The sequence below is a fragment of the Semicossyphus pulcher genome, unplaced genomic scaffold (genome assembly GCF_022749685.1).
Source record: "Semicossyphus pulcher isolate SPU_LCO1_2020_fin unplaced genomic scaffold, fSemPul1.0.p SCAF_9, whole genome shotgun sequence".
Classification (NCBI taxonomy): domain Eukaryota; kingdom Metazoa; phylum Chordata; class Actinopteri; order Labriformes; family Labridae; genus Semicossyphus; species Semicossyphus pulcher.
Window position 1 is genome coordinate 20,089,413 of NW_027211770.1, and position 21,885 is coordinate 20,111,297.

The 21,885-nt window shown below is 45.2% G+C and overlaps 1 protein-coding gene across 2 annotated transcripts in view; it reads left to right on the top strand.

Moving 5' to 3' along the window:
- Positions 1 to 21,885, top strand: part of myh14 (myosin, heavy chain 14, non-muscle) — a 31,299-nt gene that overhangs the window by 4,862 nt on the left and 4,552 nt on the right. The window contains exons 3-44 of one of the 2 annotated variants that reach the window (XM_069655503.1): positions 703 to 909; positions 2,072 to 2,228; positions 3,714 to 3,741; positions 4,571 to 4,685; positions 6,326 to 6,373; positions 7,747 to 7,839; positions 7,936 to 7,999; positions 8,194 to 8,292; positions 8,455 to 8,598; positions 8,707 to 8,921; positions 8,998 to 9,150; positions 9,338 to 9,511; positions 9,773 to 9,946; positions 10,051 to 10,165; positions 10,480 to 10,548; positions 11,439 to 11,644; positions 11,742 to 11,863; positions 12,063 to 12,132; positions 12,219 to 12,379; positions 13,492 to 13,600; positions 13,840 to 13,971; positions 14,079 to 14,285; positions 14,444 to 14,581; positions 14,714 to 14,837; positions 14,971 to 15,142; positions 15,249 to 15,461; positions 15,548 to 15,692; positions 15,769 to 15,975; positions 16,083 to 16,187; positions 16,398 to 16,550; positions 16,688 to 16,936; positions 17,025 to 17,138; positions 17,225 to 17,323; positions 17,411 to 17,623; positions 17,709 to 17,870; positions 17,960 to 18,088; positions 18,188 to 18,276; positions 18,374 to 18,497; positions 18,591 to 18,799; positions 20,274 to 20,382; positions 20,848 to 21,020; positions 21,213 to 21,236. In XM_069655503.1, coding sequence (XP_069511604.1) covers positions 703 to 909; positions 2,072 to 2,228; positions 3,714 to 3,741; positions 4,571 to 4,685; positions 6,326 to 6,373; positions 7,747 to 7,839; positions 7,936 to 7,999; positions 8,194 to 8,292; positions 8,455 to 8,598; positions 8,707 to 8,921; positions 8,998 to 9,150; positions 9,338 to 9,511; positions 9,773 to 9,946; positions 10,051 to 10,165; positions 10,480 to 10,548; positions 11,439 to 11,644; positions 11,742 to 11,863; positions 12,063 to 12,132; positions 12,219 to 12,379; positions 13,492 to 13,600; positions 13,840 to 13,971; positions 14,079 to 14,285; positions 14,444 to 14,581; positions 14,714 to 14,837; positions 14,971 to 15,142; positions 15,249 to 15,461; positions 15,548 to 15,692; positions 15,769 to 15,975; positions 16,083 to 16,187; positions 16,398 to 16,550; positions 16,688 to 16,936; positions 17,025 to 17,138; positions 17,225 to 17,323; positions 17,411 to 17,623; positions 17,709 to 17,870; positions 17,960 to 18,088; positions 18,188 to 18,276; positions 18,374 to 18,497; positions 18,591 to 18,799; positions 20,274 to 20,382; positions 20,848 to 21,020; positions 21,213 to 21,236 — 5,813 coding nt within the window. Of the gene's footprint in view, positions 1 to 702; positions 910 to 2,071; positions 2,229 to 3,713; positions 3,742 to 4,570; positions 4,686 to 6,325; positions 6,374 to 6,662; positions 6,675 to 7,746; positions 7,840 to 7,935; positions 8,000 to 8,193; positions 8,293 to 8,454; positions 8,599 to 8,706; positions 8,922 to 8,997; positions 9,151 to 9,337; positions 9,512 to 9,772; positions 9,947 to 10,050; positions 10,166 to 10,479; positions 10,549 to 11,438; positions 11,645 to 11,741; positions 11,864 to 12,062; positions 12,133 to 12,218; positions 12,380 to 13,491; positions 13,601 to 13,839; positions 13,972 to 14,078; positions 14,286 to 14,443; positions 14,582 to 14,713; positions 14,838 to 14,970; positions 15,143 to 15,248; positions 15,462 to 15,547; positions 15,693 to 15,768; positions 15,976 to 16,082; positions 16,188 to 16,397; positions 16,551 to 16,687; positions 16,937 to 17,024; positions 17,139 to 17,224; positions 17,324 to 17,410; positions 17,624 to 17,708; positions 17,871 to 17,959; positions 18,089 to 18,187; positions 18,277 to 18,373; positions 18,498 to 18,590; positions 18,800 to 20,273; positions 20,383 to 20,847; positions 21,021 to 21,212; positions 21,237 to 21,885 lie in introns of both variants that reach the window. The other variant, XM_069655502.1, reaches the window with a different exon arrangement.

Genomic DNA, 21,885 nt, shown 5'->3' on the forward strand with positions numbered 1-21,885 from the left:
TTTATGTTATGGTGACGTATTTAGTTTATTCACGTCAATTAAATAATTTTTATTACAATATGGGACAGTAAAGCAAACAGATTGACTAACACTGTCATAAAACCCTGCCATAAACGCTGCACACGCCTGACCAGCTGAGTCTGTATTACATCATTCTACATAGTCCAACCTAACTGAATGCAAAACTTTAACAAATATGTCGTGTGGCCACTTAAGCAGCTGGGGGATTTGAAAGTAAATAACTGTTCAGACGCAGGGAGACTTTCGGTGTGGAGCTTGCATGTTCCTCCCATGTATGCGTGGGTTCTCTCTGGGAGCTTCCTCCCACAGTTCAAAGGCATGCTCGTTAGGTTAACTAAATTGCCCGTAGGTGTAAAGGTGTGAAAGGTTGTCTGTCTCTGTGTGTCAGCCCTGTGATCGACTTGCGATCAGTCCAGGGTGTACCCCACCTCTGGCCCAATGACAGCTGGGATAGGCTCCAGCCCCCCCACGACCCTGAACAAGACAAGCGGTGTAGACGATGGATGGATCTATATTTAGCATTTTGTGTCTTGATACTGTATTGATATTTCGTCCAACCCTAGGTCACAGCACATTATCATATACAAGTTTAAGTCTGGTTATTGATTATCACACTGAACACAGCCTCTCTTCACCCTCACTGTCTTTGCTAAACCTCTCTCTCTCTTCTTCTTCCCCCAGTCGGCCAGTATCCGCGAAGAGCGCGGCGATGAGGTGGAGGTTGAGCTCACCGACAGCCAGCGGAAGATCACTCTGTCCAGGGAGGAGGTGCAGCGGATGAACCCACCGCGTTTCAGTAAAGTGGAGGACATGGCCGACCTCACCTGCCTCAACGAAGCCTCGGTGCTGCACAACCTGAGAGAGAGATACTACTCCGGTTTGATCTATGTGAGTGCACAGAACAGTGAATGCTCGAGGAGGTTCACAAAGAAATAAAGAAAACTTCTGGACTCATACACAAACAATCCGGCCTGTGATGTTGTGTACATGCACGTGTTAGCGGTTAGCTCGTCTGGCATCTCCTGTGTAAGTGATACGCGGTGGTGAGAGGGCGAGGAGTCAGTTTACAAAGTTTGTTCATGAGTGAGCGGCGTCAGTGGGAGGCGTCTCTGGTTTCCCCCCGCAGAGAGTAGGATATGACAGATAGGATTGGAAGTCATGACGTGAGTCAGTTATAAATGGCATTAGCAGGAAGCATACGGTGCTTCATGTGTGATTAAGGTCGAATAATAAACAGGCCATAAAAGGTAGCTGAGCTGTCAATAGTGGGATGAATGAGGGCGGATGAAGCTGAGAGGGCAGATTAAGAATAGGACGGAGAGGAGCTGCCATAGATTGTTTGAATAGTTTGGTGAGGCGTATTACAATACGAGATAAGATAAAGTGCGCCGTTCATGACTTTCTCTACAGCTGGAATGTGTTGCAACAACGCTGACGTGTGGGTGTGGATGGACACTGTAGAAAATATGATGACTGGCTGCATTTCTTAATGAAGTGAAACATAAGATTTAAAAATAAACCTACACACTTGGAGATGTTGGTTTGTTGATGCCGGCTCTTTAAAAAGGCATCAAGTGTTTTGATGTGATTTGTTTAGTTGTGTTCCTTCTTTATGTGGTCAGGACGTCTAGAAATGCACGACTTATTGTTTGATTGACTAAAATCGATATAATTGACTCTGGCTGAATGTTCAGATGAGGTTTCTTGTCTCCCTGCCTCACAGTGAATCATCAGGGAGAAAGTTGCTATAGAGCGTCACATATTTAATCACATAAACAACAGAGCTGCATGGAGGGCTTAACATCACTTTCAGCTTACTGCTCTGCTCTCAGCTGAAGCAATAGTTTCATAAGAATAAACTTCACCTGCAGTTCTCAAACAGGAGAAGTCAGGCCACCCACAGTTATTCACAGTCCTTGAATCTATCACAACGCACTTAACTCGAGTGACTCAGCATGAGCAGATTGTGTTGGTTGTCAAAAACAGAAGCCTGTCAAAGTGAACTAAAACAAACGGATGGAGTTTTAACTAAAATCTCTTTGTTTTCTAGACGTACTCCGGGCTCTTCTGTGTGGTGGTGAACCCTTACAAGAACCTGCCCATCTACACAGAGTCCATCGTGGAGATGTACCGGGGCAAAAAACGCCACGAGATGCCTCCGCACATCTACGCCATATCAGAGGCCGCCTATCGCAGCATGCTACAAGGTACTCCACACTATCTGCGACCTCTGACCTCTGACAAACCCTGACACCGTAGCAAACCGCACACTATCAGATCAGCTGGAACGTGTGTGATCTTTGCTCGCTGAGCCACACTGCGAACGCTACTTGAAGGTGTGGTGTCGCATTCTGACTCGTGGCTGTTATCAAAAGCCTTAAAAGTGAAAACAAACAGGCCAGATTTTATGCAGCAGACGGTTTTTAGGCGTGGCGCTTCTGGTAACAAGTAGTTTCAGTAATTTTGTCTAGTTGTTGTGGTGATAATAGTAACCACATATTATACTTGTGACAACAACGCATGTCAGACATTTTTGTCGGCCCTACCCGTCATGCTGAGTTCATGAGATTCCCAGCAGCCATTTAAAAAGCCGTTAAGGCCCGATTGTGCAACCTCTCTGCCCCGGGGTGTCTTGCTGAGATAACAGGACAGGACAGATGAGGCTGCGTCTGTGTATTTGTCACCCCTCCTCCCGCCCCCCTCAGGGTAGGTTGTAGGTGTGTTTCCACAGTGATTTAAACCTGTATGACCAGTATGAATTCCTCTAGACTGATTGTGTGGGAACCTTAAAAGCCGTATGCCGTACATGGCGCAAACAAATGTCCAACAATGGCAAACCAGTGTTGTGTGGTTTGGCAGCCTGCAGAGAACAGTTCATCTGGTGACCTGCGTCTCTGCACACTGCCAATTAATGAAGGAGTTGCTTAATGCTCACTCAGAGGGCTAGTGTGAGTCCATCTGTACACATATGTATTAAGTGTGAGCCCCTATGGAGGCTTCCAGAGCTCGTCATGCCTCGGTGTAGAGGCCCGGTGTAGAGTAACATGAGCCAGTCAGGGGCACACAGCTCTCCCATACAGCAGCTTACAGAGTGTTATTCCAAGGATTCCTATGTCAACATACTTCTAAAAAGGGATGTGATCTTTGGAGCTGCTTGTTGTCTTGTCAGTCATGTGTTAAACCACTGCTCGAAAATAGTAGAAAAAGAAACATCAAATACTGACGCAAGATCTAATGCTGACATTTTAAGAGGCATTGGTAAGTGGTTGTGAGTGACATCTGCATGAACAAGTTGACCTAACACGGTTTAGTAAAAACTGCTTAAGGCCTACGTTAAACAGACACGTTGCATCATAATTAGTGCACTAACAGGAGTGGATTCTCTCTCTGCAGAGTGTGTGCAATTGTCAAAAGCAGATGGTGTCGTTCTCTTGGATGGATAAAAATTAAGGCTAAAAACGGATACATTTGCTACATATACTTTGGTGGACGTTAATAAATCCCGGGCCGGCCCGCCCATGCAAAGTCTGTGACCAGTGTGTCTATTTATTGTCTATCTGTTTGTTGTGTTTAGGGGAATATTAATATTCATCATCACCTAAAGCAGACATTGCTGACCGCTATATTTTCTGTCGTACATTATTTAGGAAATACTGTCACTAATTTATCCTCGTATTGTTTTTCTCCCGCAGACAGAGAAGATCAGTCAATCCTTTGCACGTGAGTAACCCTCTGCAGGACTCCTGTGCGTCTATGTGTGATTGTAATTTGCTGTGATGAAAAATCCTCATAGGTCACGCTGATAATGTTTGTCTCTGTTGTTGTGTGTTTGCTTTCTGTGTCCTCATTTGTGTGCTTTAATGCCTGCATGCACAAATGCATGTGATTGTAATGTATTCAGCGAATGTCATTGTTTTAGCTCACATCTTGCAGATTTCTTTAAACTTTTTAGAACGTTTTGAAAAAATGAAATCTAAGGAAATTTACAAATGCAAATCAAGGACATAAAAATGCCGTCTCTGATGTTTGTTATGACTCATTTTCTAACAAACATGAAAGAATCAGCGCAGATATAAACATCTTAGCACCCTCGTGTCTGTTTGCGCTCTTGCTTTGTCTGCCTACCTGCCTGCCTGAGGGTCTGCCATCCATCTCTCTGTCATCCTGTCTTCCTGCCAGACTCTTCCTGTCATTGTCAAAGATCATCTCAACTCTGAGTATTTGGGACAAGGCGTCTGCTTCTTTTAGATCTTTTACAGCTGCTATTTTTACTCCATTCTCCTTCGTTCTTCTCCAACAACAACAAAACTGTCGCAGCCTGTATCCTCCACACCTGCTTTCTGTTTAGACCTGTGGCTTTGAACGCTCTGCATGGTCTCTACATTTATTGGTGTGATGAATGTGGGTTTGGTCACTTTTTCCTGTGTGTTCTCTCCCTTTAAAATGCTTTTTATATGCCATTCATAATAGAGCCCATGTGTGCTTAAAATGGACTCTCTTATAAAAGGAATTGTATTTATCAGTTTGTGTGGGTCTGTGTGTATTTCAGAGGCGAGTCTGGAGCTGGGAAAACAGAGAACACCAAGAAAGTCATCCAGTATTTGGCTCACGTTGCCTCCTCACATAAGGGGAGCTCTCTGGGTAGGAACAAGGAAGCTATACAGGTACGTCGCATGAGAGACACCAGAAGGCAGCATAAAGTAAAGCTGGAGAAACAACATACAAAGAGACAAAGGCCCCTATATGAATGCAAGGGGAGGGTTTAAACAGGAAAGATAAATGATGAAGGACTGACGAGGGAGACAGGTATAAGATGATGAAAATAAGGGATAAATGAAGGATGAGCTTGTAGAAAGCAGATCTGTATTTACATTACATTAATGTACATGAGAAAGGCAATTAAACAGCTCCCTATGAAAACAACTTCAAATTATTTAAATGCAATGTAAACCATCTGTATAAGGTGTTTATATACTCAGTTCAGTTTGACTGTGTTTGTTATTTGATGCCCATGCCTTTGATGTTTAAAGGTATGATCTCGAAGATTTCAGCTTCATTCTCTAAACAGTATTTGTAGGAGCACGCTTCCATATTTAACCAGACGTTACGGTTGGCTCCCTTTGACACGGTTGTAACTCTTGATTTTCCTCGCTGACGGTCGCTTTCCTGTTTAGACTGTTTGCCTTCATCTGAGCGTCAAGTTTGTTTCTTTTTCTTTGGATTTTCACTAATTGTGGAAGTTGTATCTGTAGTCATCGATCTTTCCTTTGTTTGTTCAGCCATCGTAGATTACTGTTTACTCGCAACACTTGCAGAGACCGGAAAAGCAGCCGCTTAGCTCTGCCTACCCTCTCTGGCAGACCAGCCACTGCTGGGTGATGCAAGGCTTTCATCAGTGGGCCAGAGGCTCAGTCACCATTGTGTTACCTCATTTGGCGAAAGATAGTGACTTACCAGACATTTGTTAAAATGAAAATCTTCGAGGTTATATCTTTAAAGTCACTTAGATACCTGAAATCTGGGCAGAGTTGTGTATATTGTAGCAATGAAATGTCGCTAACTTGTACTTTTGTAAAGGAGCAGTGAAACCTTTTGGAAAAGTTATCTTTTAATCTGAGAGAGAGAGGAGAAGGTTGATTCAACTCACTGTAGCTCAGGAATCAGGTGCCTTTTAGCCTAGTATAAACATACGGGCACCAACAAGCCTGGCTCTGTCTAAAGTTTATTAATGCCTCTAAAGCTCGACACACTGTATCTTGTTTATTTAGTTACGTAAAATTACAACTGGGAGTTTCATACTGCTACAACTTCTTGTTACATGCTGGTAGGTGTGTTTTAATCCAGGCTAGCTCTTTGTGCTTGCTTCCAGTCGGCCAGTAAGTCGACTGTCCAGTCAGAAGATAAGCTAATCACCCTTTGTCTCCAGCTCTGTATTTATATATGCAAATAGCCATCTGCACTACAATGTTGAGCAGTTCCTTTAACCTAATATGACCCGACTTCTGTTACAGTGTTTTTCAGAGGTGATTTAAACCGTTCGAAGTTGCTTGCTAACCCAATCACAATTTACTAAACTTCAATCACATTTTCCTCTTTTATTAATCTCCTTTTACACTGACTGATTTTTTATTCATGAGACATCATGAGTTTTCCTGCGGGTAGAATGAACTGTATCTTTCTGCACCTTGGAGTGGGTTATCTCTGTCCTCTTATTCTGCTAACATTACCCTCCCCCCCTTCCTGCACTTGTTTCCCCTCATTCTCTTCTTTCTGCATCCTCCTCCTCTCTTTCCTGCATGCTCAGATGGATGGCTCTAGGTCCTTAACAAGAGGCTGTACTTTGGTGAACAGGGTGAGTTAACTCTATCCTGCTATCCCGTCCTGTGCTTCTGTCCTGCTCTATTTCCTGCTTAATGAACTCCACAGTGATACAGACTAACAAACAGAGTAACCTTTGACCTTTAACTGTCAGTAATGATGCGGTTCTTCATAACCTTGTACAATGTATTTAATTTTGCTTCTTTGTATTCCTTTGTTTGTTGTTATTGTTGTCTTATTTGTGTTTTTTCATTTGTTTATCCCATCCTTATGTTCACCCATTCTCCTCCCCCCTAAAACTTCATTTACCTACAATTCTTCAGAGTATGCAATATGTGAGTATGAACGCATTTAGACCACTTGGGGTTTTTTCGGGGTGGCTTTTTGTAGTAATAGGAGCTGATGTGATTCTCTTAATACATAAAGAGAATCATGTCTTCTGTTCTTTTTGACATTTATCTGAATAAATCCGTCTTTTCTGGCTCTTTAGCCTCGGGCACATTTTATTCTCCTCAGTGGGCCGAGGGATTGCTTTCCATGCCCTGTGACTTGTGAATGCCACAGATTCTTACATACCTGTAGAACTGAGAGGCATTTCCGCTACAGAGTCGTCACCTGTATGCTGAATGAGTGCAGATTCGCCTGTGGGAGTGGGTGTGGCAGGTGGTTGCAGCTGTATGCGTGTGTGTGTGTGCAGCAAGTGAACACACATTAAATATTTGGCCTGTCCTCGTGTGCAGTGTACACGATATAAAAAGGCCTGACCTCTTTCTGTGTGTGTGTGTGTGTGCTTTCAGTGTCGGCCTGCTAGCATTCCCTCACAGTTTACAGTAAAACCACCTCCTGTAGCTACAGCAACGCCTCATCGCTGTCTGCTGCTGATGCTGCATCAACAGCTGCTGCACTGGCAATGCGACAACCGCAGTCATGCATTGCAGCTAGCTAGAATCAGCCAACATATAGCTTTGTATGGTGTTAGCATCTAAAGCTGCAGCTTCCCCCTGCCCGTCTCGTTCTCCCACAGTGCTTCTCAACTGACTCTTTAGTTGGCGTCTAGAAATTGTCTTTTAATAATGTAGGAGATTAAATTTTCATCAATTAAACTGATGCCCTCATTATTGATTGCTTAGCTAATGAGGGCCCATTACTCTTATTGATGTTGAGAATCATTCGTCCTGGGTGTGGGGATGGTGTGTGTTGTGGATGCTCTTAAAGGCCCTTAAATGCACCATTTTATGTCAATGCTTTTTAATGATGAGTCATGCATTTTTTTTGCTTTACATAACAGATCAGTAGATACTGTAAAGAGAGCAGGATGAAGTGGTGCATTTTTGCAGACAGGCCCTACAGAGGTCTCTTGTGTTTGTACCGCTGCATATCTGATCTGACGTCTCCTGTGTGTCTCAGGGCGAGCTGGAGAGACAGCTGCTGCAGGCCAACCCCATACTGGAGGCCTTCGGCAACGCAAAGACTGTCAAGAACGACAACTCCTCCAGATTTGTAAGAGCCACCAGAAACATTATACCAACAGAAAATGTTTATGTTTAGTATAAACGAATGAACTAAAACATGAAACCATCTTTTCTTCTTCTGCAGGGTAAATTCATCCGCATTAACTTTGATGTTGCTGGGTACATCGTCGGTGCCAACATTGAGACCTGTATCCTTTCAGATACTGTCAGTGTTTGAAAGCTCTACACTCTACACGCTGCCTTAATTACATTGTAGTAAAGCTTTTGTCCATGTATTTTGACCTTCTGTTTATTTGTGATGGCCTTAAATATATATTCTGATTGAAAAAGTATAAATATAAACTAGTTTTGGCTGCACACGTCCTTGACCATATGAATCCAGACCTCCTTGAAAAGTCCCGGGCCACCCGTCAGGCCAAAGATGAGAGGACTTTCCACATCTTTTACCAGCTGTTGTGTGGAACTTCAGAAGAGACTAGAGGTGAGCCAAAGGCTAGCCAGAGTGTGACAGTTAGATATGTGTATACTACAGAACAAACGGTCTGATCTCAGATGAAATATAGTAGTTAAATGTTCTAATGCCCTGTAGTAAATCTGTGTTTTTTTACTTAGTCACTGTTGCACCTTTTATTCCCATCTGTAGCGGACCTGCTCTTAGGTACTGCTGATGAGTATCGCTTCCTTAGCGGAGGATCCATCCCTGTTCCCGGTCAGAGCGATTCAGAGAACTTCACACAGACCATGGACTCCATGGGCATCATGGGCTTCACCCCTGAGGAGTCACTATGTAAGAGAAGGAGAGAGAAAGTAGTTTACTTTTTACATATTTCATTCTCACTGAGATAAATAAATCCCCTTCTCTCTCCCTGTCTCTCCCTGTCTCTCCTCTCCTCAGCCATGCTTAAGGTGATTTCTTCCGTGCTCCAGTTTGGAAACATTTCCTTCATGAAGGAGAAGAACCAGGACCAGGCCTCGATGCCTGACAACACAGCTGCTCAGAAACTGTGCCATCTGCTGGGCATCAACGTGCTGGAGTTCACCCGGGCCATCCTCACTCCCAGGATCAAAGTGGGGCGGGAGTACGTGCAGAAGGCACAGACGAAAGAGCAGGTAACATGTGCACTCCTACAGATAAACAAACATGTCCCTGTGGAGTGTATCTAACGCAGTGTGTTTCTTTTAATAGGCTGACTTTGCTGTGGAGGCTTTGGCGAAGGCCACATATGAGCGTCTGTTCAGGTGGCTGGTCCACAGGATCAACAGAGCTCTGGATCGCAGACAGAGACAGGGAGCCTCATTCATAGGCATCCTTGATATCGCTGGATTTGAGATCTTCCAGGTTTGTTCTTGTAATAGGTTTTTATTTTAATGTAACGTAAGGGATGGTGGTGGACTTTTTGCTCACCCCATCATTGGTTCTGAAATGTATATCTACATTAAAGCTTGTGCATGTTCTCCCTTAGGTTACGCACATTAATTAATGATGTATTTATTTGTTTTTACTTTTCTAATTCCCTCCTCTGCAGCTAAACTCCTTCGAGCAGCTGTGCATCAACTACACCAACGAGAAGCTGCAGCAGCTCTTCAACCACACCATGTTCATCCTGGAGCAGGAGGAGTACCAGCGCGAGGGCATTGAGTGGAACTTCATCGACTTCGGCCTGGACCTTCAGCCTTGCATCGACCTCATCGAGAAACCAGTATGTGCACACAGAAGCCGGGTTTCTCAACATAAAGGATCAATAACGATTCCTTGTTGAGTGCTCAGAATATAGATGCAGACAATGTGCTTTGTTTGGTTATTGTAGCTATCAGTTATCTGCACTCAACCCAACCCACAGATGAGGGAATAAAAGAAAATAAATAGAGACATTAAACATTCATCTCTCTGCTTTGTCTCCCATTGAATTATAAAGTCATGTTTCACTCACAGTAAAATGTGTTCTCCTTGTCTCTGTCAGACCCACCCGCCTGGTGTCCTGGCCCTGCTGGATGAAGAGTGCTGGTTCCCTCGTGCAACAGACCGCTCGTTTGTGGAGAAGGTTACTGCCGAGCAGGGCAGCCATCCAAAATATTTCCGATCAAAGCAGCCGCGCGGGGAAGCGGACTTCTCCATCATTCACTATGCTGGAAAGGTATCCCATCAGTTCCTCTTCATCCTCTTCCACGACTGCCATGTTTCCCAATTGAAGAGAATCAAGCCAATAATGCCCCCTGCGCCCTCCGTCATCTCTTTCAGGTGGACTACAAGGCGAATGACTGGCTGGTGAAGAACATGGATCCTCTGAACGACAACGTTGCGTCTCTCCTGCACCAGTCGTCTGATCATTTTGTGTCTGAACTTTGGAAAGAGGGTGAGACTGATTTACTCTTAACCTTAAATTCATGGACTTCATTAACAGTATGTAATAAATGTACTTGTAACCTTTTTTGTGCTTGTCAGACATAAATAATGACGCCTTCTGCTGGAAAATGTCCTAACTTTATTTCTTCTCTTCTCTCTCTCTATCATGCGACTCCTCTATCTGCTCTCTGTCACCTCTCTGCTCTTCATCCTTCCTGTTCTCTCCTGTGTCCTCCTTGCTCTTTCTCTCTCCTCTCCTCTAATTTGGTGCTCGCTTTCCTCCCTTTTCCTCTTATCGTTCTCCCTCCGTTCTCCCTGCATCAGATATTCAAACCCTTCCTCGTGTCTACTTCTTTGACTCCTATGCCACAATACAAGCGAATGGCTCCGACAGTAGGTTTCTCTCCTCCTCTGCGTGATGCACTCACATCCCTCGCTCCATCCTGCTCATCTCCCTCCTGTGTTTTCTGTCAGTCTGTTTTTTTTGTAGTTTTTTTTAGTTGATATTTGTGCTGTAGTGTCACACGCTGTGCTGTTAGCTTAGTCGCTCTCTCTCTGCTCTTTCGCTTAGTTTCTGCTTGTAGTGACAGTGCTGTGTTTTTGTGATGTGTCTTTTTCCATTTGTAAAGAAGTAATTCACCTTGGTTTTGTAGAAATTCAACAGCATGCTCTCTATTAGTCACAAAAACCACATCAGGATCACATGAGAGTCGTGCTGCACACTACTGCCGCAGTGTTTTATGAAGCACAACCACGTGCAGGCAGAAATGTGATCCTGAACGAGCTCTAGAGATGCAACACGCACATTGAAACAGCTTAAAAATGAAACCTCTGTTTTGGCATCTTTCTGCGGGTATATCACTCAATGCAATCAAATAACCGAAAACTTGATCTTGTGTTGTTTTAAGTAATAGACACACAGACCTGTAGTCACTCCTGTCTCAACTCGTCCGAGGTTAAGCCTTAAAACCTGTTATGCACCTGCACCTGTCTCAGGGTGTGTATGTGTGTCATAGAAGCTGCTTTGTGTGAGCAAATATATCTTACTCATATTTGTTTTGAAACCATGTGATTGCATCTCATGAGCTACAAATCCATCGACCACCATCTGATATCATCCGTCCAGAGACTTTGATAGAAGATGTGAAAGCAGGCGTGAAATCCTAACACCATGGCACTAGTGTCTCATTCACCAGATATAACCGTCCGACAAATCCCTTCTCACTCCACTGACTTGAGACTTTTTGATGAAACTGAGACCTTCCTCTCCGCTCTCCGTGCAGTGGACAGGATCGTGGGTCTGGACCAGGTGTCGTCGGGAGAGAACAGCGGGCCGGTCACGTTCGGAGCATCTGGGCTGAAGACGAAGAAGGGAATGTTCAGGACCGTCGGTCAGCTTTACAAAGAGTCTCTCACCAAGCTGATGGCCACGCTGAGGAACACCAACCCCAACTTCCTGCGCTGCATCATCCCCAACCACGAGAAGAGGGTGAGACAGGGCGTCATGTGTACTCTAAGACAAAGCCAACAAGACAGATTAAAGAAACTTATTTCCCTCCCTGTGTCTCACTTCCTGTCTCTCTCAGGCTGGGAAGCTGGCTCCCAACCTGGTTTTGGACCAGCTGAGGTGTAACGGAGTTCTGGAGGGGATCCGTATCTGCAGACAAGGCTTCCCGAACCGCATCCCATTCCAGGAGTTCAGGCAGAGGTGTGTATGTGTGTGTTTGTGAGTGTGCAGCTACCTTTCATAGCCACCTGTCCTCCTCACTTTCTCTCTCCCTCACACGAACACACTCAAAGCTTCCTCCAGCTCTTTCTCTGGCACCTGTTAATGAGTCGTTTTCACACATCCTCAGTCTCACGTCTCTCGCTCAAACACACTTAACGAAATCACATTCGTCTTCCAGATATGAGATCCTGACTCCCAACGCCATCCCTCGCACCTTCATGGATGGCAAACAGGCATCAGAACTCATGGTGAGTAACTTTTCAGAAGCTTAAAAATGATTCAAATTACTGAAATCTACACGCCACGATTTACTGAACACTGTCTCCTCGTTCAGATCCGAGCTCTGGAACTGGATCACAACCTGTTCAGGGTGGGTCAGAGTAAAGTCTTCTTCAGAGCCGGGGTCCTGGCTCACCTGGAAGAGGAAAGAGACCTTAAGATCACTGACACTATCATACGCTTCCAGAGCGCCTCCAGAGGCTACCTCGCACGCAAGTAAGAGTCTTACCTCAGCACGAACATCGACAAAGAGAGTGAATGAATGAATTCTTCTTGTTGGTTTGTTCTAAATATTTGCTCCAAATGAATCAGCTGAATTAATTGGATCATTTACTAGGGAAGGGAAAGGAGAACACAAACATCCAACACCGGTGTGGTTTCTCTGTAAGGAGCACTTGTGGCTGTTAGGAGGCAGTTTTGTGTTTCGCTCTTAAAGGAGCATCAATTTTTAATCCCCCTATCAGTGACTCAGGAACTGCTAAAGCATTGACAGATATTTGGCACAGCTTATGAAACCTGTAAACAACATGAATGATAAATGGATTCTAGTTGATTTGTTAAGCAAAATTCATACTCAGAGGTAATTCAAGGTGATAAGATAATGCACAAACTTTATGTACAAAGTGTTAATAATACAAAAGCTTTGTCAAGTATTCTGTGATGGCAGTCTCTCAGTGTTAGCACTGCCCTGGTTTGTATCGCAGGTTAAAGGGAGTTTAACCACCTGTTAATCTTATCATGAAGTTATGATGCTGACTGATGGTCCTGTTAAAAGCCTGCAGATGTTTTTTCTGCAATAGTCAAGCAGAAACGTTGTGAGTTGTCATCTATTGCGGGTATAGAAGTGTTTATTTATTTATTTTTAAAGATGATTTGTTTGGCTTTTTGCCTTTATTATATAGCAAAGCTGAAGAGAGACAGGAAATGTGGGGAGTAGAGAGTGGGGGATGACGTGCACCACATGATCGGCCCGCTCTACCATCTGAGCTACACCAGCGCCCCAGGAGTGTTTATACCTGACAGACATTCAGTTTCTGTATCTAATAGGACGATCCATCACTTTGAATCTCTGTCAAAGATTACCAGCTCGGGTGGCTGCTAGTTTAGCTCAGCGGTTAAATTGACAGCCCATGCACAGAGGCTACAGTCTTCACTGCGGCAGCCCCTGGTTCACCTCCCACCCTCTGCCCTTTGCCGCGTGTCATCCCCCAATCTCTCTTCGCCTGTTTCAGACACTATCCACTGTTCTCCCTCTATAAAAAAAGTTTACATGCACTTACATACACAAGTAATTTAATTGATTATTTGTGTTTTTTATCTCGTCTCAGAGCCTTCCTGAAGAAGCAGCAGCAGCTGAGCGCTCTGAGGGTGATGCAGAGGAACTGTGCTGCTTACCTCAAACTCAGGAACTGGCAGTGGTGGCGGCTGTTCACAAAGGTACTGTGCACACATCTACACTGCAACAGACATTAAATATACAGTATATATATGCAAGTGATCTCAAGTGACATATGGCTTAAAAGGTGTTTTGATAGATGCTAATATCACCAGTACTGATTACCTTAGAACCTGGACCTGAATCGATTAGGATCCTTTATCAGGCTGATGCAGGAGATAAAATCATAAAGTGGGGATGTCCTTTAAGCTGATCCTTGACTCCTTTCTGTGCCAACCAGGTGAAGCCCCTGCTGCAGGTGACCCGGCAGGATGAGGAGATCCAGGCTAGAGAAGCCCAGCTCCAGAAGGCCAAAGACAACCTCACCCGTGCGGAGCAGGACTACTCCGAGCTGGACCGGAAACACGCTCAGGTAACAAACCTCCACTTTGTCCACCCCTGTACCCCCGCCTTCTGTTATGAGTCAGTTCCTCACTCCTCATCCTCCTACTCCCCCTCTGTATCCCTGTCACGTTGTAGCTGATAGAGGAGAAGGCAGTGCTGGCCGACCAGCTGCAGGCAGAGGCAGAGCTGTTTGCGGAGGCGGAGGAGATGAGGGCCAGGTTGGCGAATCGGAAACAGGAGCTGGAGGACGTGCTGGGCGAGCTGGAGAGCCGGTTGGAGGAAGAGGAGGAGAGAGGGGTGCAGCTGACCAATGAGAAGAAGAAGATGCAGCAGAATATACAGGTCAGGAGAGGACGTCAAAACAGTGAACTCTCCAGAAATGTGTCAACAGAAACTTGCTGAGTCATAACAGCAGAAAAAAATCTATATTGTTACATGAAGTCAAATCAGGCTGTCTTTGCCTAAACTGCATGTTCACTTCAATGCTGTCACTTTGTCAGGACCTGGAGGAGCAGTTAGAGGAGGAGGAGAGTGCCCGACAGCGCCTCCTGCTGGAGAAAGTTACCTTGGAGACCAAAGTGAAAAGTCTAGACAGTGACCTGCTGAATGCTGTGGAGCAGAGAGACCGACTCGGCAAGGTGGCCATCACATTAACACTTTATCAACTTATTTTTATCTATCAATGTTAGATAAAAACTTTCACTTTCATCACAGCTGTCAGTCTGTTCTGCTCCCATGCTGACGCTACGTTGTTATTTTCCTCTGAGCAGGAGAAGAAACAGTTTGAGGAGCGTCTGAGTGAAGTGACCGATCAGCTCACTGAGGAAGAGGAGAAAACCAAAAGTCTGAACAAACTCAAGAACAAACAGGAAGCTGTCATCGCTGACCTCGAGGGTAACTGTCCAAATCTCACATCACAGGCAAAATATAAGTGTAACTGCACCAACCAATCCCTTTGATTACATGCTGTGTGAGTTATATTTTAGTTGTATATTTGTACTGCAATCTGTTGCTTCTTCTGTTGCAGAGCGCCTGAAGCGAGAGGAGCAGGGTCGCCTGGAGCAGGAGAAGTGGAAGAGGAGGATGGAGAATGAGTCGGTGGAGGCCCAGGAGCAGCTCTCAGATCTGGGCATGCTGTCCGCCGAGCTGAGGGGCAGTCTGTCTCAGAAAGAGAAGGAAATCACCACCCTGCAGGGCCGGTGAGACACAACACAACATCGTACATGAAAAGTAACAGTTTTAAAGGCGTGTCACAGACTTTTCACACGATACTCTTCCCTTTTTTCCCTCTCTTCTTCCTGTCAGGTTGGAAGAAGAAGGAGCGCGTCGGGCAGAAGCTCAGAGGTCGCTGAGGGAGGCCATGTCGCAGGTGTCCGAGCTGAAGGAGGAAGTGGAGAATGAACGAGGGATGAGGGAAAGGGCGGAGAAGCAGAGGCGAGACCTCGGGGAGGAGCTGGAGGCTTTGAGGACTGAGCTGGAGGACACTCTGGACACCACAGCTGCTCAGCAGGAGCTCAGGTAGACGACATGAAATTTTTCTGCTGTCAGATTAAGAAAATGATTTCAGAATACTTTTAACAATCCTTTTTCATTTGTCTGCACAGGTCTCGTAGGGAGGCAGAGTTAAATGATCTCCAGCGGTGTGTTGAAGAGGAGACCCGCCGCCACGAGGCCCAGCTATCAGAGCTCAGAGTGAAACACAGCGCTGCCATAGACAGCCTCCAGGAGCAGCTGGACAACAGCAAGAGAGTAAGAGGAACACAAACATCCAAAAACACTGTCATCGTGTAAACATGCAGCGTCACTCATCTGTGTTCTCTTTCAGTCACGTCAGAGCCTGGAGAAGGCCAAGGCCTTGCTGGAGGAAGAGAGGCAGAATTTGAGCTCCGAGCTCAAGAGCCTCCAAACGGGTCGCACGGAGAGCGAGAGAGGCCGAAAGAGGGCGGAGGGTCAGCTGCAGGAGCTCGGCGCGCGACTGGCTCAGGCTGACAGAGAGAGGGAGGAGAGGGAGGAGCGAGTGCACAAGCTACAGGTGCAAATGAACGCAATCACACTGATACTAAACCTTTATTTCATGTATTCAGCTGTCAGATTCTGGTTCTCCAATAAAGAGATTCTTTTACATTTGTTCTTCTTCAGTGTGAGATCGAGTCCGTCGCAGGCAGTTTGTCCTCCTCTGACACCAAATCCCTTCGGCTGGCGAAAGAGGTCAGCAGCCTGGAGAGCCAGCTGAATGATGCAAAGGTAACAAACTGCAACTAAGATGGACACTTTTAGCGCGTCCTTCTACGACTGAAAGAATGTGGAGTCAGTTTAAAAACATCATGAAGAAATTGAATATCTTGCAATGAGTGAAATAAAAGAACTGGCTCCAATCCTGACTCACAGACACCCACACATGCACTGACTCTCACGGCGCCTCGGTTGACACGTCTGTGTTTTCTCGTCTCTCAGGAACAGCTGCAGGATGAAACGCGTCAAAAGATGGCCCTGGGCTCGAGGGTGCGAGCCCTGGAGGAGGAGAAGAACGGACTGATGGAGAGACTTGAGGAGGAGGAAGAACGAGCCAAAGAGTTGACTCGGCAGATTCAGACTCATACCCAGCAGGTAAATAAGAGATTTAGATGTCAATCAATACATTTATGCAACTCTAAAGCAGCAAAATATCAGATCGTAAACACCCTGTGTCAAATGTTCAATGCTTTGCTTTGTGAAAGTATCTGAGATATCTATAAACCCCTCAGCTGGCAGAGCTCCGTAAGCAGTCGGAGGAGGTGAACACGGCCGTAGAAGTCGGAGAGGAGACGCGCAGGAAACTCCAGAGAGAGCTTGACAGCACCGCCCAGAGGGAGAAACAAAAGGAGGAGGAGAAGGAGAGAGTGGAGAGGCAGAGGGAGCGACTGCGGGAGGAGATAGAGGACATGACGCTCGCCCTGCAGAGAGAGAGACAGAACTGCTCGGCCCTGGAGAAGAGGCAGAAGAAGTTCGACCAGGTCAGAACCTCGTTGGATGCTGAAAAGAGGGAGTAAATATTTCTAAAGTGTTGTCCCTTGACCTCTAACTTGTCTTTCACCTCCTCAGTGTCTGGCGGAGGAGAAGGCGGTGAGCGCACGGCTGGCTGAGGAGAGAGACAGAGCAGAGGCAGACAGCCGAGAGAAGGAGACAAGGCATCTGGCGCTTTCCCGAGCTCTCCAGGTAAACTCTCTGACAGATACATAATCTCTTTTATTCTGTTTGCTCAGAGTCTATCGATGAATCTATTCCTGTGTCTCTGTGTGTAGGAGGCTCAGGACCAGAGGGAAGAGCTGGAGAGGGCCAACAAGCAGCTCCGTGTGGAAATGGAACAGCTCGTGAACCAGCAGGACGACGTCGGCAAGAACGTAAGAACACTCCTCCCGGGACTCCTTCGCTGTTTCTCTGTCTCAGTCTGCAGTGAGTCACCGCCCCCCTCTCTGCTCTTGTGTTAGGTCCACGAGCTGGAGCGCACCAGGAGGAGCTTAGAAACAGAAGCCCAGAACCTGAGGGTGCAGACGCAGGAGCTGGAGGAGGAGCTGTCGGAGGCGGAGAACTCGAGGCTGAGGCTGGAGGTCACCCTTCAGGCGCTCAAGGCTCAGTTCGAGAGGGAGATCAGCACCAACGAGGAGAAGGGAGAGGAGAAGAGGAGGGCGCTTAGCAAGCAGGTAGAAAGAGGATGGGAATCAAAGAAGGTATTGTTGCTGTTCCTCCTTTCACATCACTCAAAATCTGTCGCCTTCTCTCTTCCAGGTGCGGGAGTTGGAGATCCAGCTGGAGGAGGAGAGGACTCAGCGGTCTCAGGCCGTGTCGTCCAAGAAGCAGCTTGAAGCAGAACTGCAGGACGCCGAGTCTCAGGTGGAGACAACCAGCCGCGGCAAAGAGGAGGCGGTGAAGCAGCTAAGGAGGCTGCAGGTAAAAAAAGAAGAAATTCCCACAAATAAACATGAATTTTCTGAACTTGTCAGTGGCTTGCTTTTAACACATATCTGTGTTTGTCACAGGGTCAAATGAAAGAAATCCTGCGCGAGCTAGATGAGATCAAGTTGTCTCGAGATGAGGTGATCACTCAGTCGAAAGACAGCGACAAGAAGATCCAAACACTGGAAGCAGAGGTCCTGCAGTACACTGAGGTGCGTGTAATTAATTTAAACCCAGCAGACACATATAGAAAGCTTTTAAAATGGTAAGAAGTGACATTAACTCCTGTCTGCATGTGTTTATCTGTGTAGGAGCTTTCTATGTCAGAGAGGCAGAGAAGACAGGCTCAGCAGGAGAGGGACGAGATGGCCGATGAGATGGTCAACAGCAGCTCTGGAAAGTTAGTATCACCTAATGAAGGATGTGTTATTGTAAATTAATGTGTTGTGGTTCATATGTGGATGTGTTGGTATAACTGACATTGTGTGTTTGTTCAGGACGGCACTCTTTGAGGAGAAGCGCAGGTTAGAAGCACGAGTCAGTCAGCTGGAGGAGGAGCTGGAGGAGGAGCAGAGTAACTCTGAGCTGGTAGCAGAGAGACAAAGGAAGAATGCTCTACAGGTAGGTCGGCCATACCTGCACACACACACACCCACACACAGCGACATGCATGTAAACACACTTCATCATTTCTGCTCCACTCGTGCCCAACAGGTGGAGACTATGACCGTGCAGCTGCAGGGAGAGAGGACTCTGGCCCAGAAGGCGGAGTCGGCTCGGGAGCAGCTGGAGAGGCAGAACAAGGAGCTGAAGAGCCGGCTGGGGGAGATGGAGGGAGCAGTGAGGGGCAAGCACAGGCTCAGCGTCGCCGCCCTGGAGGCCAAGATAGAGTCGATGGAGGAGCAGCTGGAGCAGGAGAGACAGTGAGAGAACAGACACACATGCAGATAAAATGACGCCTGTGTCATTTCCCTTTACACTATATCAGTTGTTTTTAAAGGGACTTGGAAAAAAAAATACTTTCTCTATTTTCAAAGTGATTTTTTCACTTCATACAGAAACTTTGAAAATACAAATTAGATAAAAAATTTTGTAACCAAAATAAAATAACATGATAATGGGGTAGGATCTATTTAGGCCACTTCTTGTTCATTGCTACGGAAGCCCTAAGTGGACTTGCATCAATACATTTTGTGTACCGTGAAATACAGAATATAAGTCGCACCGGAAAATAAGACGCAGTCTGTTTTTGGAGGAATCCCAGAGCGTAAAATGTTTTCTATAGCTATTTATTAATAAATATGTGTATAAGTTATTTCAACACTATTTCAGTTTATTTTCATTTAAAACACATTCAAAACAAACAAATTACAGCCTACCATCTGTTTTTCGCCACGTTGAGTTTGCAATCCTGCTTGCTACTGGTGCTTTAGCTAGTGGTAGCTGGCAGAGTGTTGATTGTTGTGAGGTTGGCGGCTGCAATGGCGATCATGACGGTGCATGTCCGTGACAAAGCATTAGTTACAATCATGTTAGTTACAATCAAGTTTTCTTTGCTTACAACAGCGAGGAAAACAAGAAACAGCACTATGTGTGCCGTCACCACTTAACAACCGACAACTTTAGCTAGATTATAGCGCCAACGTCTGGGTTAAAATACCGTAACACATTTAAACACCTCTCTGCATTTTAAACTGCTATATTGGTCGCACCGGTATATCGGCTGCAGCCCACTTTATAGATGAAAAAAAAAGTATTAAAAGTGCGTCTTATACACACATTTTACGGTACTCTGTTTTCCCGTGATAATGAGTTATTTCTGGTCGTTATCACAATGACCAGACTATTGTTTTGTTTTCTAGATCAGCAGAAAATGATCCCATTATCACAAAAAAACAAGCTTTGTTATCTCGAGATAATGAGTCAATAATATCTAATGGGAAAACCAGCTTTGTTTTCCAGAGATAACGAGAAACACAAGTTGAGATCTCGAGAAAACAACCGAAAGTTATTCGTTATCATCGGAACACGGAGTAAATAAAATGAATGGATGCATGTCCGCTAAGGGCTTCCGTACATTACAACTCCCTGTTTATTACTTAGAGCTAAAGGATCATTCACTAACCACAATTGAACAGCCAGTCAGCTATTTGCTTTACACCAGAATATTTCAGGGTGTAGTTGAGCCTCTTCATGAAACATTAACGCTCTCATTCATCATCTTGATAAGAGCAGTATAAAAGGGGAGGCCTGTGCAGAGAGACATCAGTTAGAAATATGATCTGAAATAAAACCAATCTTTGTTAGAATACTTCCCAAACACATTTAGAAGATTGTGTTTTACCTTGAATTGTTTGGTATAACATGTAGCTTATAAGGAACTTTACTTCCTCTCAGGGAACGAGCCATCGCCAACAAACTGGTGCGGAAGACGGAGAAGAAACTGAAGGAGGTGATGATGCAGGCAGAGGACGAGAGGAGGCATGCAGACCAGTACAGAGAACAGGTGAGAACATTCACGACTTTTTCACCAACGTGATTCAGAAGACGAGACGCAGAATAGAGAATAAATGATCATTTTAATGGGGGTCAGTGCAGCTACACTCGCTGCTCTAATTGTGCCAAACACCACAAGAGAGTGTTGAAAAATCATCCTAAAATGAGTGATTTATCCGGCTCAATCCAGCGTAATCCTAATCCCGCCCCGGCATCTGTGTGTTCATTGGGAAGGTAGAGCGCAGTCCACACGGAAAACACAAATCCCTCACTCACAGCAGAGACACTGACTCTCCTCCCAAAACATCATTGGTGATAATCTCCCAGGTTTAATCTGACTCCTGATCCCTATCAGTCCTCCTACTCCGACACTAATCTCCCTTTTTATGCATCGCTCCCCTTCTCCTCTTTTCCCCCTCTGCAATACCCTCCGTCCTCTTTCCTCCCCCTCTTCTTCCTCCTCCTTCTCCTCCAGCTGGATAAGTCGATGGTCCGCCTGAAGCAGCTGAAGAGGCAGCTGGAGGAGGTGGAGGAGGAGAACTCTCGCTCCAACGCCCAGAAGAGGAAGCTGCAGAGGGAGCTGGAGGAGGTCACGGACACCAGCCAGAGCATGACGCGAGAGATCACCTCCCTCCGCAGCCAGCTCAGGTAACCACGTGTGTGTGTGTGTGTGTTCATGTGTGTGTGTGTTTTATTCATCATCATTTGTTATTGTTTTGTTTGTTTTTAACCCCTCATTAACTTGATATGATTTGTTTTGCTTTGCTCTTGTGTTCTTTATGTTTGTGTCCATCTAACACTGACAAACTGTCCACCTGTCTCCATCACAACAACACTCAGCGTCCCAGAATGGAGGGCAGATAAGTAGGTCACTGTGTGTGTTATATGTGTATTATTTCTGTGTGTTTAAAGGTGGAGGCTTAGTGCACATGTACAGTTCACTAAGTACATGTCTATCATCTTAACCTCTGTTACTTACATGATTCAGTAATAATCTTTGTCATAAACTTCCCACAAGAGTTTATAGGATCTGTTATTATGCTGTTATTCTCCTAAGATCAAAAAACACGGAAACAAAAAGTTGTTAAATATGTTTGTTGATGAACAGAAAATAACTACTGTTTATTGATAAATCATCAAAGTAATGAATCAAGGAAAAATGCAAGAGAACGTTTGCTGTTTACAGCTTTTGAAGTCTGAAAATCAGCTTCTTTATTTATTAAGATCTTTGTAACTTGAATATATGTGTTGGTGTTGGACTGTTGCTAGGAAAACACAAGCTTCGCTTTGGATGCTCAGAACTTTTGATCTGCATTTTTGACCATTTTTAAAAACTTTTTTAGACCAAACAATTAATCAATCTCTTAAAAAAATATCAACAGAAATAAAAAGCAGCCATAATTTTTTGTTTTAAGTAAAAAAAAAAGTGTTTTTATGGAAGGACCCGACAATTCCTTAATCACAACAGCAGGTTTGTGCTTTTTGAACACAGAAAGCAGCCATCGCTAAACTA